The 17,164-nt window shown below is 43.3% G+C and overlaps 1 protein-coding gene across 1 annotated transcript in view; it reads left to right on the top strand.

Annotated features, from left to right (window-relative positions):
- LOC128690676 (uncharacterized) overlaps positions 1-17,164 on the top strand; it is a 56,533-nt gene that overhangs the window by 25,885 nt on the left and 13,484 nt on the right. Inside the window, exon 4 of the mRNA XM_070088151.1 lies at positions 4,093-4,262. Within this exon, the coding sequence (XP_069944252.1) occupies positions 4,093-4,262 (170 nt within the window). The remainder of the gene's footprint in view (positions 1-4,092; positions 4,263-17,164) is intronic.

Genomic DNA, 17,164 nt, shown 5'->3' with positions numbered 1-17,164 from the left:
GAGACTCGAACCAACTATCTTTGGGACGAGGTACGCTGTGCTTTATCCACTGTACCATACTGGACCAATACCTTGGCGTCCAGGCAACACTAGATGTTTTGATCCAAGGCTGCCAGCATTCAGCCTGGGGGTGTTAGCTAATTCATCTCATCCCCTGCATGCATTGACTGACGGGAGATTTTTACAATGTTTAGAATTCGCAGAACAGGCGAAATATTCACAAACACTAATCTGGTCGAATGAGACTCAAACCTACGAACCTTGAGACAAGGTTCGATCCCCCGGCTAGCCGCAGTGTTATTGCTTAAAGACCAGTTGTTTGTTCTTTGCATTAATAAGTGAACTGCTTATGGAGGCCAGTGCTGTATAGTCCTTGTGGCTTAGCGCTTCTTTTTGATTATAATAATAATAATATGGAGGCCAGTACATCAAAAGGGGAGTAGAACGAAATTAGGTTCGAGGTACCACAGCATTGTATGTCTTCGCAACATGAAACAAGCCTAGTTCGCTAGGCTCAAGTTGTTTGTAGGATTGTATGGTGTAGTAGTTTATAGCGTCTTGGGTTTTGGCTTGCTTCCCATGAGGCGGACTAGGGAACAAATGAATTTATTAGTTAAAAACAGAGTAGGTAAGTTTGGAGATGGGGAGTTGGAGGTATTGGGAAGATGGCAGAAATATTTTGAGGAACTTTTATATGTTGATGAAGAGAGGGAGGCAGTAATTTCATGCATTGTCCAGGGAGATATAGCATCTTTTAGGAGTGAAGAAGAGGAGGATGTGAGTGCGGGGGAGGTGAGTGATACCTTCCTTTCCCATTACATTGTAAAACGTTCCAAACTTCAGAACACTCGTGACTTAACCTGTTTCTTTTTTTTCCTTCTCTTACCCTTTCCTTTTTTTCTTTTTCTTGTTTGGGTTTTCTTTCTTCTGCTTTGGGTGTTTGGTCCTTTATCCCCCCCCCCATTTGTTTTTGTTCCTACCCCTTGTGGACCCTTGGCTCTGCTGCAGTGTTCCTCGTTCTAGGCCTTTGACTGTCTCCACTACTACCACCTCTCTACTTCCTTTCCCACTGCCTCTCTGGTCTCGTCCCTGTCAGCTGGCCTATGTATACTGCCTCCTTCTCTCCTTTCTGTTAGTGTGACTGTAAATGGCCCAAGTAGGCCAAAACGTTGTCATAAGCTCCCCTCTCCTATGTGCGGGTTATTTGTGTATTGTTCCAGTCATGGCATTGTTCATTTTTGCCCTTTATGGATCCCGTCAGGTAAGTGTCTTATTCCTTCCAGCTTTTTTAATATTCTTCCTTATTTGAAATCCTTCTTTCGTTCTTATGAGGCTACTCTTATTGCTTCTAGGCGTCTTAAGAATCAGCGTCTCTTTCTACGTGACTGTCTTGCTTAAAAAGTTTTGCCACCTTCTTTCTCCCATTTCCTGAAACCCAGCTTTTTGGGCACTCCCCTTCCTGATCATGCCCGTCTCCTAACTCAGCAGCTCATCCTTTCCACTAAGTTTTAAGTTGAAGATGCCTTCTTTACTCTCCGTCAATGTCAATGTGCTATCTTTAATTCTCTCCCATAAGTTCTCTGTAACCTTTTCATTTCCATTGCTTTTGACACTGCTCGCCATGATTCACAAATTCATTTTTCTAAACTATGGAGTTAACTTCAACGTCTTATCTCAATTAGCCCTTGGTTAAAATTTTCCCATAGCGACTGTGTTACTAATCTATTTTCTGTTGTACTCTCCCAAAATAAGCTTGAACTTGTTGGTTTTGGTCTTTCCTTTGCCACTTCACCTTCCCCTCACGCTGGCATTGACTTCATTAGTTCTTTTAATTCCTTTCATCAGTCTTGCTTTTGTAATCATCCTGTAATTTTCAGTATTTACATAGTTATATAATCAGCAGAATATTAATATTGAGCAAGTGAGCAACGAGCCACTCTTACCATGTGGTCTTTTTACACCTCAAAACAGACCAGTGAGTATGAGTGTATACGACCAGCATACAGCCTCTGCCACCAAGGCAGGGGAAACACATAACATCAACTTGAATGTGGTCAAGCTCTCATCTAATTCGTTGATTTAAACCGGACAGTCCAACAGAGTGGTGGGGCCCCTAAATAACCTGCGTCATCTAACTGTACCAGTTGACTGGTTGAGAGGGTATGCTAGTGGGTGTATGATGAATGCCAAATAAACTGTAAAGAATAAACTGTAAAGTACTTGGTGCACTATACGGTATTGTAGTGTTACATTGTATTTGATATCTTGGCATAATATACAATGATACATTTTAGTTGATCACTGCCACCTTGACGAAATATAATATTATACTGTAGTTGATTACCCTTAATTGTTATATATATATATATATATATATATATATATATATATATATATATATATATATATATATATATATATATATATATATATATATTATATATATATATATATATATATTTATATATAGACACGTAAGCAAACACTATAACATATTTATTAGAAAACGTTTCGGTCCTGGGACCTTGATCACTTCTAACATACAGAGGTAGAAAGACATTATATATATAGGCGGAGAGTGAGATGTAACGCACATGACCTGAGGAATGTCATAAGAACATAAGAATGGAGGAACACTGTAGAAGGCCTACTGGCCCATGCGAAGCAGGTCCTTATCAAAACAACCTCTGCCTATGATGAGGACGGGTAGACGATGAAATCATGTGACTCCTGTGTTGTTGCAACTAATGGTTGGTGCTGCTTAAGTATGGAGAGCGAAACATATACGACTCCTGTGTTGTTGGGTTGGTGCTGCTTAAGTATCATATATGCCAATGTTTTTGAAATTTTGTAGTTTCCAGTATTGCGTTCTATAGTGTCGGTGACGGTGATTAGTGAGGCTTCTAGGCACCGTCGGCGTCTGAGGTCTGGTTCGGTGAGAACGAGTTGTGCCTCGTTCCAGTTCATCAAATGCCCCGTGGAGTCTCTGTGGAGGACACAGGCGTACCTTATATCGTCTCTGTTAGAGGCATTTCGATGCTCATTCAGGCGGACTGCAAGATCTCTGCCTGTCTCGCCTACATATTTCTTGGGACAGAACCCACAGGGGATAGTGTAGACGCCTGCTGTAGAAGTTGCTACGAAACGCAGCCCCACACCTCTAACTTCTACAGCAGGCGTCTACACTATCCCCTGTGGGTTCTGTCCCAAGAAATATGTAGGCGAGACAGGCAGAGATCTTGCAGTCCGCCTGAATGAGCATCGAAATGCGTCTAACAGAGACGATGTAAGGTACGCCTGTGTCCTCCACAGAGACTCCACGGGGCATTTGATGAACTGGAACGAGGCACAACTCGTTCTCACCGAACCAGACCTCAGACGCCGACGGTGCCTAGAAGCCTCACTAATCACCGTCACCGACACTATAGAACGCAATACTGGAAACTACAAAATTTCAAAAACATTGGCATATATGATACTTAAGCAGCACCAACCCAACAACACAGGAGTCACATGATTTCATCGTCTACCCGTCCTCATCATAGGCAGAGGTTGTTTTGATAAGGACCTGCCTCGCATGGGCCAGTAGGCCTTCTACAGTGTTCCTCCATTCTTATGTTCTTATGACATTCCTCAGGTCACGTGCGTCACATCTCACTCTCCGCCTATATATATAATGTCTTTCTACCTCTGTATGTTAGAAGTGATCAAGGTCCCAGGACCGAAACGTTTTCTAATAAATATGTTATAGTGTTTGCTTACGTGTCTTTCTAAACCAACTTGTCGGTATTTATTACCAAGGTTTATACCATATATATATATATATATATATATATATATATATATATATATATATATATATATATATATATATATATATATATATATATATATATATAGTGTTATATTACACTACTTGGTGAAATATAGAGCATTACACTGTACTGGATCACCACCACCTGGTGTAATGTACAAGGTGTTACAATGTTGTTGATCATCACAATTGGTATAATGTACATTGCTGCAGAGAAGCTGATGTGTATGATGAATTGAGAAGAGAAAGATACTCATAAACTCATTCTTTTGGTTCAGGAGTGACCTTGTAAGATTCCAAGGTTGTTTGAGTGCTGATGGTGTGTCACTGCTGCCTCGTAGCCTGAAGCATCTTGAGGTGTCTGTGGTGAGTGACGACCATGCTCGCTGCCTCCTTCCAAAGCTCCACACCGCTGTGACCTCTACACTGATTCAACTTGAGGGCCTCTGTGAGTATTCCACTCTGTCCTCTTTCTGAGTATGAATGTGTTACTGGATATACTAGTAATAGTGCTAGTTGTAGTGTTATTGTTGGTGCTATTTGCGTAATATCTCCTGTATCTCTATGCATGATGTTGTAACTAGGATCAAAGTGATTGTAATATAAACGAACTGTTTCTTGTATTAAGTGGTGTTTGTGGAAATGCTAGTAACGGTGCTAGTAGTGAGGCTAGTGAAACAGTGTCATTTCTCCTACTGTGTACTGTATGCTGTAGTGTGTGATGGTGGTACTAATGATTGACTGTGTATTGTATTCTACAGTGTGATGGTGATGCTAGTGATGATCTGTGTACTTTATGTTACAGTGTGTGATGGCATTGCTAGTGGTGCTAATGTCAGTTTGTTGCACGTCTCCTACTTTTTTGTGGTGTAATTGATGTCGTTAGTGGTGCTAGTGTTGGATTGTGTTCAGTGGTTTTGACTGGAAAATAATACAATATTAGTTGTGATCTGCTGTTTCTTTTAATTTGTGATGGAATTACTGGTGTTATTAGTAACAGTTCTAGTTGTAGTACTTAGGTGATCCTAGCTGTGGTACTAGTGATGGCACTACTGGTATTCCTAGTAGTGATGTTAGTGATGGTGTTGCTTAGATGGGCTACTGGTTTTGTTACTGATAATCCTAGTGATGGTGGTGGTGGTGATGGTGGTGATGGTGGTGCTAGTGGTGGATTTTATGCTGTGTTATGGTGTTGGTGGTAGTTGTGGTGCCACTGTTTAACGGTCTTTGTCGCATGCTGTGAGAAATTGCGTTACTGGTGATGCTGTTTATGGTGCTATTGTCAGAACTACTACAGTTGTGTAGTGTATCCTGTCTCTTACACTCAGTGATGGTGATGTTGTTGGTGGTTGTTGTGGAGTCTCCTTGTCTCCCACACTCAGTGATGGTGATGTTGTTGGTGCTTGTTGTAGAGTCTCCTTGTCTCCCACACTCAGTGATGGTGATGTTGTTGGTGCTTGTTGTGGAGTCTCCTTGTCTCCCACACTCAGTGATGGTGATGTTGTTGGTGCTTGTTGTGGAGTCTCCTTGTCTCCCACACTCTGTGATGGTGATGTTGTTGGTGCTTGTTGTAGAGTCTCCTTGTCTCTCACACTCAGTGATGGTGATGTTGTTGGTGCTTGTTGTGGAGTCTCCTTGTCTCCCACACTCTGTGATGGTGATGTTGTTGGTGCTTGTTGTGGAGTCTCCTTGTCTCCCACACTCAGTGATGGTGATATTGTTGGTGCTTGTTGTGGAGTCTCCTTGTCTCCCACACTCTGTGATGGTGATGTTGTTGGTGCTTGTTGTGGAGTCTCCTTGTCTCCCACACTCTGTGATGGTGATGTTGTTGGTGCTTGTTGTGGAGTCTCCTTGTCTCCCACACTCTGTGATGGTGATGTTGTTGGTGCTTGTTGTGGAGTCTCCTTGTCTCCCACACTCAGTGATGGTGATATTGTTGGTGCTTGTTGTGGAGTCTCCTTGTCTCCCACACTCTGTGATGGTGATATTGTTGGTGCTTGTTGTGGAGTCTCCTTGTCTCCCACACTCTGTGATGGTGATATTGTTGGTGCTTGTTGTGGAGTCTCCTTGTCTCCCACACTCTGTGATGGTGATATTGTTGGTGCTTGTTGTGAAGTCTCCTTGTCTCCCACACTCTGTGATGGTGATATTGTTGGTGCTTGTTGTGGAGTCTCCTTGTCTCCCACACTCAGTGATGGTGATATTGTTGGTGCTTGTTGTGGAGTCTCCTTGTCTCCCACACTCAGTGATGGTGATATTGTTGGTGCTTGTTGTGGAGTCTCCTTGTCTCCCACACTCTGTGATGGTGATATTGTTGGTGCTTGTTGTGGAGTCTCCTTGTCTCCCACACTCAGTGATGGTGATGATGAACTCTACCAGCAGCTAAAAGAGGAGCTTAGGGTCGCTAAGTTGGAGATACGGCGACTAACGGAGGAGAACAAGAGGATTCGTAGTAATCCTCCTGTTGTGAGTCTTCGGGCTAAAATGGGAACCTGGTCAGTGGCCGGGCAACATGGAACCAAGCTGAGGATCAAGAAGACTGTTGAAGAGACAGAAACAACGAAGAACCAGAAGACTACTGTGGAAACTTCCAACCCATTTTCGGTGCTACCTGACGAATGTGGGTTGTCTGCTGGGTAAGATAAGATAAGATTTCGTTCGGATTTTTAACCCTGGAGGGTTAGCCACCCAGGATAACCCAAGAAAGTCAGTGCGTCATCGAGGACTGTCTAACTTATTTCCATTGGGGTCCTTAATCTTGTCCCCCAGGATGCGACCCACACCAGTCGACTAACACCCAGGTACCTATTTGCTGCTAGGTGAACAGGACAACAGGTGTAAGGAAACGTGTCAAATGTTTCCACCCGCCGGGAATCGAACCCGGGCCCTCCGTGTGTGAAGCGGGAGCTTTAGCCACCAGACCACTGGGCCACCACCCAGACCACCGGGCCACCACAATGAGCACCAGTGAAGCATTGGCAGATGTGAGTGAGATATCCCTAGAAACCCCAATGAAGACCACTGAGAACGTCATGACGAATTCCACAAGTGAAGGTAAGAACATTGTTTTAGTTGGAGACAGTCAGGTTAAGTTCATGGATAGGGCCTTTTGTCATAGGGACAGGAAGAGGAGGCAGAGGGTATGTTTTCCTGGGGCTGGGATGGGGGATATTGTTAGCCATATGGACATCATGAAAGGTAATGTGAGCAATTCTATTATCTGCCTCAGTGCGGGAGGCAACGACGTTGGCAGACGTAGGAGTGAGGAGATCATTAGCAGGTATAGGTCAGCAGTAGAAATAATTAGGAAGAAGGGCAGGAACCCTGTCATATGTGGTATTTTGCCAAGGAGAGGAGTTGGAAATGAATGGTTGTCCAGGGCAATTGGTGTCAATTGCTGGCTGGACAAATACTGTAAGGAAAATGCAGTTTATCTGGAGTTTACCTGGAGAGAGTTCTGGGTCTGTGACCAGGCCTCCTGGTGGATCAGAGCCTGATCAACCAGGCTGTTACTGCTGGCTGCATGCAATCCAATGTACGAGCCACAGCCTGGCTGGTCAGGTACCGACTTTAGGTGCTTGTCCAGTGCCAGCTTGAAGACTGCCAGGGGTCTATTGGTAATCCCCCTTATGTATGCTGGGAGGCAATTGAACAGTCTCGGGCCCCTGACACTTATTTTATTGTCACTTAACGTGCTAGTGACACACCTGCTTTTCATTGGGGGATGTTGCATCGTCTGCCAAGTCTTTTGCTTTCGTTGTGAGTGATTTTCGTGTGCAAGTTCGGTACTAGTCCCTCTAGCATTTTCCAGGTGTATATAATCATGTATCTCTCCCGCCTGCATTCCAGGGAATACAGGTTCAGGAACTTCAAGCACTCCCAGTAATTGATGTGTTTTATCTCAGTTATGCGCACTGTGAAGGTTCTCTGTACATTTTCTAGGTCAGCAATTTCACCTGCCTTGAAAGGTGCTGTTAGTGTGCAGCAATATTCCAGCCTAGATAGAACAAGTGACCTGAAGAGTGTCATCATGGGCTTGGCATCCCTAGTTTTGAAGGTTCTCATTATCCATCCTGTCATTTTTCTAGCAGCTGCGATTGATACAATGTTATGGTCCTTGAAGGTGAGATCCTCCGACATGATCACTCCCAGGTCTTTGACGTTGGTTTTCGCTTTATTTTGTGGCCGGAATTTGTTTTGTACTCTGATGAAGATTTAATTTCTTCGTGTTTACCATATCGGAGTAATTTAAATTTCTCCTCGTTGAACTTCATATTATTTTCTGCAGCCCATTGAAAGATTTGGTTGATGTCCGCCTGGAGCCTTGCAGTGTCTGCAATGGAAGATACTGTCATGCAGATTCGGGTGTCATCTGCAAAGGAAGACACGGTGCTGTGGCTGACATCCTTGTCTATGTCAGATATGAGGGTGAGAAACAAGATGGGAGCGAGTACTGTGCCTTGTGGAACAGAGCTTTTCACCGTAGCAGCCTCGAACTTTACTCTGTTGTCTACTACTACTCTTTGTGTTCTGTTTGTAAGGAAATTATAGATCCATCTACCAACTTTTCCTGTTATTCCTTTAGCAAGCATTTTGTGCGCTATTACGCCATGGTCACACTTGTCGAAGGCTTTTGCAAAGTCTGTATATATTACATCTGCATTTTTTTTGTCTTCTTGTGCATCTAGGACCTTGTCGTAGTGATCCAATAGTTGAGACAGACAGGAGCGACCTGCTCTAAACCCATGTTGCCCTCGGTTGTGTAATTGATGGGTTTCTAGATGGGTGGCGATCTTGCTTCTTATGACCCTTTCAAAGATTTTTTTGATATGGGATGTTAGTGCTATCGGCCTGTAGTTCTTTGCTGTTGCTTTACTGCCCCCTTTGTGGGGCTATGTCTGTTGTTTTTAGTAAATGTGGGACGACCCCCGTGTCCTTGCTCCCTCTCCATGGGATGATAAAAGCTCGTGATAGGGGCTTCTTGCAGTTCTTGATGAACACTGAGTTCCATGAGTCTGACCCTGGGGCAGAGTGCATGGGCATGTCATTTATCGCCTGTTCGAAGTCATCTGGCGTCAGGTTAACATCAGATAGGCTTGTGTTAACCAAATTCTGTGGCTCTCTCATAAAAAATTCATTTTGATCTTCGACTCTCAGTCTGGTTAGCGGCTTGCTAAAAACTGAGTCATATTGGGACTTGAGTAGCTCACTCATTTCCTTGCTGTCATCTGTGTAGGACCCAGCTTGTTTAAGTAGGGGCCCAATACTGGACGTTGATCTCGACTTTGATTTGGGTTTCTTTCGATTTCATTTATGGCTTTTAATTCTTCCCGCGATTCCTGACTCCTATAAGATTCCTTTAGCTTAAGTTCGATGTTTGCTATTTCTCTGACCAGTGACTCCCAACGCATTTCAGATATATTGGCCTCTTTTAGCCGCTCTGTTATTCTTTTCCGTCGCCTGTAAAGGGAGCGCCTGTCTCTTTCTATTTTACATCTACTCCTTTTTCTTAAAGGAATAAGCCTTGAGAATACATCGAGTGCCACCGAGTTAATCTGTTCTAGGCATAAGTTGGGGTCTGTGTTGCTTAGTCTATCTTCCCAGCTTATATCGGTTAGGACTTGGTTTACTTGGCCCCACTTTATGTTCTTGTTATTGAAGTTGAATTTGGTGAAGGCTCCCTCGTGACTAATCTCATTATGTCGGTCTGGGGCTCCGCGCATACATGTCTGAACCTCGATTATGTTGTGATCTGAGTATCTTGTTTTTGATATGGTGACATTTCGTATCAGATCATCATTGTTAGTGAAGATGAGGTCTAGTGTATTCTCTAGTCTAGTAGGCTCTATTATTTGCTGGTTTAAGTTGAATTTTGCGCAGAGATTTAAAAGCTCGTGTGTGTGTGAGTTTTCGTAAGAGCTGCCTCCTGGTATTATTACTGCAACAACATTATTTTCTATATTCCTTCATTTTAGGTGCCTTAAGTTGAAATCCCCCAGGAGCAAGATGTTGGGTGCAGGAGCTGACAGATTTTCCAGACAGTGGTCAATTTTTAACAGCTGTTCCTGGAATTGCTGGGACGTTGCCTCCGGAGGCTTGTAGACTACCACAATGACTAGGTTTTGGTTCTCGATCTTTACTGCTAAAACTTCCACTACATCATTTGAGGCATTAAGCAGTTCTGTGCAAACAAGTGACTCTGCAATGTACAGGCCAACCCCCCCCCCCCTTTTGCCTGTTCACTCTGTCGCATCTGTATAGGTTGTAACCTGGGATCCATATTTCGTTGTCCAAGTGATCCTTTATGTGGGTCTCAGTGAAAGCCGCGAACATTGCCTTTGCCTCTGCAAGCAGTCCACGGATGAAAGGTATTTTGTTGTTTGTTGCTGGCTTTAGACCCTGTATATTTGCAAAGAAGAATGTCATCGGACTGGTGGTATTGTTGGTACTGGGGGGGGATTTTTTTTCCGGCATTAGTATCTGTATCTGTTGATTTGCAGTGGAGGCCATCGACTGTGGTTCCACTCCAGGAATGACTGGATTTGGTGTACGATTTCTGCCATTTCCAGCCAGTTTTTTTTCCTTCCTGGCACTAAAAAAAACCTCTCCCTCTTGAGTGGCTGTGGCTACCCAGGTTTTCCCATGGCCTGGATGTTTTTTATCTTCTTGTCCCCTTTAGATGGTATGCCTGGCAATTTAAGTTATAGCACAGTCTTTCCTGTACTGAAGAGGGACACATTTCAGGGTGAAAAAGCTTACAGGAAGGGAGTTTGCATTTTCCTGTTGTCATATATGCACGGCATTTTCTAGGGTGGTCAAAGTTGCACGTCCCATCTGTTTTTCAAGATTTCCCATGCCTACAGATACCAAGTGCATAGTATGTGCACAGGCTTGGTTTCTGTTTGCCTTGGGTTTCTGTGACTGTATTCCCTGTTGGTGCATGTTTACTTGTCTCTTTCCTATCCTCACTAGCACTAACAATGGGGCTCTCACCAGTTGCTTTTGGTAATGCATCCTCACTAATGCTAGTGGAGTCCCCTTGTTTGCTATCTCCAGTGGTATTACTAGTTTGTAATATTGGTTTTATCTTGTCCTTGACTACACTTGTTGCCCAACTACAGCTCCTGTCTCCCTCGAGGTCATTTATATGCATTCCCTCCTGCGTACGAACCGCTTGTTACCGTTTAGAATTTTTTTTTACCAGTGCCTTGAATTGCTAGTTAAAATTCTTATCTATGCATTTCTTGCATCATTGTGCTTCAGAAATAACTGCATTTACTGACTACCGAGCTTACTGGTGTACGTTCCTGTTTTATATTTTTTGTTTGTGTTTGATAAGGGCGCCTAAAACTCCGTCTGTAACACTGACAACTGGGACCTCTTCTATGGCAGAAATGACATGTATGCCAGGGATGGGGTTCACTTATCTAGGTCTGAGGTGGGGGCACTGGCAACTGCAGTGGAGGGAGCTGTTAAGGTTTTAAACTAGGAATAGTTAGTGGTATTGGTTTTGGTGGGAATACAGTGAAGTCCCAGTGTAATAATATTATGAGTTCTAGGGGAACCAGTAATAGGTAGAATGAGGTGGATATTGGAAAGCCAGTGACACTAGGCGACAAGGACAGTAATAGGTTTAGTGGAAAAACGGATATGAGCAGGAAGGGTAAAGAGAAAGGAGGGTCTTTAAAAATATATTATGCTAATAGCCGTAGTGCTAGGAATAAGATGGATGAGTTGAGATTAGTTGCTTGTGCAAGTAACATTGATGTACTTGACATCACTGAGACATGGTTTAATTCCAAAAGACGGGACATGCCTGCAGAATGTCACATTCAGAGTTTTAAATTGTTCCAAGTAGATAGAAGTATCGGGAAGGGGGATGGGGTGGCATTGTATGTCCGAGATCGCTTGAACTGTTGCATAAAAACGGGTATTAAGTCTGAAGTAACACATACAGAGTCTGGATAGAATTTTCAGAGGGGCATAAAAAATTTATTTTAGGAGTGATATACCGTCCCCCAAACTTAGATAGGGACCAAGGGAGACTACTATGGGAGGAAATTGTTAAGGCCACAAGACATAATACCATTGTAATATTGATTGGAATTTTCTGACTGGGAAATTAGAATCTAACGACTTTTTAAAAGTAGTTCAGGATTGTTTTTTGAAGCAGTTTGTGACAGAACCTACAAGGGGTAATAACCTGCTTGACTTGATTCTGGCAAACAATGAATCCCTTGTTAATGATTTAGAAATTTCAGAGGAACTTGGTGCTAGCGACTACAAATCAATTACATTTAGCATTGAATGGAAGTATGATAGTAGGAACAATTCAGTAACAGTCCCAGATTTTCGCTTAGCAGATTACAATGGGCTTAGAGAACACTTATCATCTGTTGACTGGGGTAATGAAGAGAGCTATCAATATGAATTTATAGGCGTATCAAAAGAGGTGAGAGTCATCTTATGAATCAGTATATTGACATTAAGAGGGACGTTAAAATGGGTATAAGAAAAGCTAAAAGGGACAATGAAATTAAAGTTGCTAGTTTAGTTTAATATGTTTATCATGCACCCCATACCCATCCTGTGGGCGGTAGTCACCACATACCCATCCTGTGGGCGGTAGTCACCACATACCCATCCTGTGGGCGGTAGTCAAAAGATTACAGAGGTACATAATTGGTCCAGGGACTGGACTCCAAAGTTTTGATAGCTGAGCAAGTTACAGAGGTAATGAACTCACAATTTACAAAGGTAATGAACTCACAATTTACAAAGGTAATGAACTCCAGGTAAGTCTGGTCACAATCATGACAAGTTACAAAGGTATTTACAGATTACAGAGGTACGTACTGGGTCCAGGGACTGGGCCCCCAAAGTTTTGATAGCTGAACTAGGTACAAAGGTAATGAGCTCACAAGTTACAAAGGTAATGAATTCTGTAGAATGGTTACTTACGTTTATACATGGCTACAATCATGAACAAATTATAGAGTAATGAGCAATTCACACTTCCACACCCGGTCACAACTGTAATGAGTTATTGGTGCAAATATTGATTGTTGAGTCACACACCACACACACACACACACACACACACACACACACACACACACACACTCACACACACATACACACACACACACACACACACACACACACACACTTTAGTTTAATATCTTTATGCACCCCATACCCATCCTGTGGGCGGTAGTCAAAAGATTACAAAGGTACATAATGGGTCCAGTGACTGGACCCCAAAGTTATGATAGCTGAACTAGTTACAAAGGTAATGAACTCCAGGTAGATCTGGTCACAATCATGGCAAGTTACAGAGGTAATGAATCAGCCTCACTCCTATACATGGTTACAGTCATGAGCAAATTACGAAGTAATGAACCACTGATACGTCCACACCTGGTCACAATTGTAATGAGTTATAAATACAAATATTAAGTGGATCATACACCCACACTAGTGCGCGTGCGCACATACACACACGAGGGCGCACGCACGGACATGTGCACACGAGCGTACAAATATATGCATACACACAAGGACGCACACCCACACACACACACCCACACACACACACACCAACACCCACACACACACACCCTCACACACACCCACACACACACCCTCACACACACCCACACACACACACCCACACACGCACACACACACCCACACACGCACACACACACCCACACACGCACACACACACGCACACACACGCACACACACACACACACACACACCCTCACACACACCCGCACACACCCTCACACACACCCACACACACGCACGCACACACACACACACACACACACACACACACACACACACACACACACACACACACACACACACACACACACACACACCCTCACACACACCCACACACACACACACACACACACACACACACACACACACACACACACACACACATACACACACACACACACACACACACACACACACACAGGAGCTCGGACTCGACCCCCGCAACCTCAACTAGGTGAGTACACACACATGCACACATGTGGTAATGCTTTATTTACAGCTAGCAAAGTCAGGGTATTTCTCCAGAATGGTCTGCAATATACCACTGTGGATAAAATACTTTGCCATTTCTTGAACATTTCTGAGTGAGTTGTTTCTAAATTCATTAATTTGATCACACTCCAGTACATAATGACGCAGGGTGTGACAATAGTCCATCTGGCAAAGTTTACATTTCGTTTGGTCTACATCTGGTGGTGGTGATTTAACCTGCCAAAGATACTTGTAACCCAGCCGGAGCCGGGCGGTAGTGACATCCAAGAGTCTGCTTATTTTGTTGGATGCACCATAGACATGTGGCTCCTCCTGCATGATGGAATGATGATAGATGGACTGACTTGTGTCAATCTCCCTAAGTCTTAAGTCAATAAAGTTCATTTGAAGTTCTTTTCGTATTATTGTTCTCAAACTGCTAAATGACAACCCAAGATTGTAATCTACCCCCTCTTTGAAAGCATACAGCTTAGCCAATTTATCAGTTCTATCATGCATCTGAAGACCAATGTGAGATGGAATCCACAGCATGTGCACTCTGACTCCACTGTCCACAATCTTACCATATCTATGTCTGGCTTCTGACACAAGCATGCCACAATTTATACTTAATAAGTTGAGAGCATTTATGGATGACAGAGAATCAGTTACAATTAAAGTGTCAACCTTAGATACATGGACACATTTGAGTGCAAGGAGTATGGCAAACAGTTCTGTTTGAAGGGTAGAGGCCCAGTTATTGATGCGTGCTCCAATTTCTTTATGAGAGCCATCACTCTGTGTGACAACAGCAGCACTACCAGCTGCACCAGTGGACTGGTGAACAGAACCATCGACGTAAATAATTTGTGAAAGATTGTTCTGTGTGACTAAGTTATCAATACAGCTTAAGGCATCATGTTTGGCTTCAAGACGAGGCTTTGGTTGTGATTTAAGAAGAGTTTTGGGGGGAAATGGAGGAATGGTAGTTTGGAATGGGGTAATATCCCATGGAGCAGGGAAATGTCTCTGTTGTCCAACTTGATATAGATCATGTAGCTGGTTCATGCGGAGGTCGGTTCCAGTTTTTTCGATCCATCTGGAAGGATGTTCACCAGTGCTGAGGAAAGTTTGGAGGGCTTCTGTGCAGGGGTTTGAATGGGCTAGCCTAAGCATATTGACCCCAATAAGGATATTTCTTTCAGTAACACGATCTCTAATGCTTGGAATATTAAGTTCTTTCCGCATATTTAAAATTTTGGCAGTACGAGGGCATCCTAGGATGATCCTCATTGCTTCGTTTTGCAGTTTTTCCAGCCCTCCAAGCTTCCAGTCAGACACGAGTGCAAGTAGTGGCGCTGCATAATCAACCAATGATCTAATATAAGCAAGATACATCATTTTCACAATTTTAACATTAGCACCATACCTGGGATGAAAACCTGCCACAACTCTAAGTGCTCTCAGCCTTTCTTTGTATTGGCGACAAAGTCTCGTTACAACAGGTCCAAGTAGTGGAACCTCAAAGCCTAGATACCTGTATCTGCTTACATATTCTAGAAGAGACCCATCATGCAACTGGATCTGACGAACTGTGCTTCTCTGCCGAGGAGGACGCCTGTTGAGTATCTTTGTTTTATCCCCTGAGATTATTAACCCCAGGTCCTGACACGAGGCTAGTACATGATTAAGAATGTTTTGGGTGTTGGAGAATCCGGTAGTGTGAATCATTATGTCATCAGCAAAACTAACCATATAATGATGGGGCTGGCTAGGCATGGCATTAAGTAAGGCATTAATCAAAATGTTGAAAAGGGTGGGACTAAGCACACCTCCCTGTGGAGTTCCTAATTCAAAATCTTTAGTTACACTTCTATGTCCCTGGAACAACACAGACGACTTTCTGTTGGACAGGTAACCTTTAATCCAGCGGAGAAGCCATCCTCCAACATCCATTCTGGCAAGTTCACTAATGATTACATGTCTGTTGGCTACATCAAAAGCGGATTTAAGGTCAAGGAACGTAGTGTATGAGCTGTCAGTGTGCAGAGTGAGAAAGGTGGTAATGCAATGATGCACACTCCTTCCATGCATGAAGCCATGCAACCGGGGTGACAAGAATTCCTTAATTCTGTGCATAAGACGATTAAGAATCATCCTTTCAAATGTTTTACACAAGCAGCTAGTAAGGGATATTGGGCGAAATGAGTTTTGTTGATTGGGCTTTGGAATGGGAATAATGAGGCTATTGGTCCATGATTTAGGGAGCTCCCCAGTGACATAACTCATGTTATATAATTCAAGTAAAGGATTACCTGGTACTCGACACAGCAATCTGAGTAAGTTGTAAGTAATACCATCCTCACCAGGCGACGTGGAGTTGCCCTTAGTTAGTGCTGCATCAAGTTCATAATTAGTGAAAGGAATGTTGCAATCATCTGCCTTGCTGAGCATAAAGCAAACAAGTCTCTCCCTTGCATCATATTTGTCCATTAATTTCGCCTGTGTGGTACTGGGAAGATTGTCATAGCTAGATGTAGCAGCCCAAGCACTGACTAACTCATTCGCCCTATGCAAGGGATGAGGGTGCGCGATCTGCCCAGTTCTGTTACCCTTAATTCTATTTATGTCCCTCCATGCTCGGCTAAGTGGGGTGTGAGCATTGAGACCGTTGACAAATTTTTCCCAGTCTGTTTGCCGCAGCTCTGTCATACGCTCTCTGGCAGCAGCAAGGGCAGTTTGGAAGAGGCTCAGCATTTCAGGGGTACGATGGTTTCTATAGGCTAGGCCTAGTCTGCGAGCAGTACGTTTCAATGTTCGAAGTTTAGAATCATTGTAATAGGTATGATTTTTATAAGACTTATGATTATTATGGAAGTCATTTGGATTTAGAGTAGTAGGAGGTTTCAGAGGCGGCTCTAAGAAGTTCTGAATACTGCTCACAAGGTCATTGTTAAAAGTCTCGACAGAGGTACACTCATAGGAATTATACCAGTCAGTCACATGTGCAACAAAGTCATCATGCTGATCAGTGGGAACATTAAAACGTTTCCGTTTGAATATCCCACCAGGGAGGATAGCATTACCAATATCTAGAGAGGTTAGCCTTGGGAAATGATCAGACGCTATATCTGTTACAATGGAAGACTCACAGCTGGCAGAAGTAATGTTGAAGCCCAGGCACAGATCAAGGACGCCTCCATAGATATGTGTGGGTTCAAGGTCACCTACAATTTGCACATTATCATGACTGTTTAAGAGTGACAACAGTTGATTGCCATTACGATTACCAAACTGAGAGTTTCC

This window comes from Cherax quadricarinatus, chromosome 24 (assembly GCF_038502225.1).
Source record: "Cherax quadricarinatus isolate ZL_2023a chromosome 24, ASM3850222v1, whole genome shotgun sequence".
Taxonomy (NCBI): domain Eukaryota; kingdom Metazoa; phylum Arthropoda; class Malacostraca; order Decapoda; family Parastacidae; genus Cherax; species Cherax quadricarinatus.
Note: the sequence above shows the minus strand (reverse complement) of the source record. Positions and strands in the feature narration are given on the sequence as shown.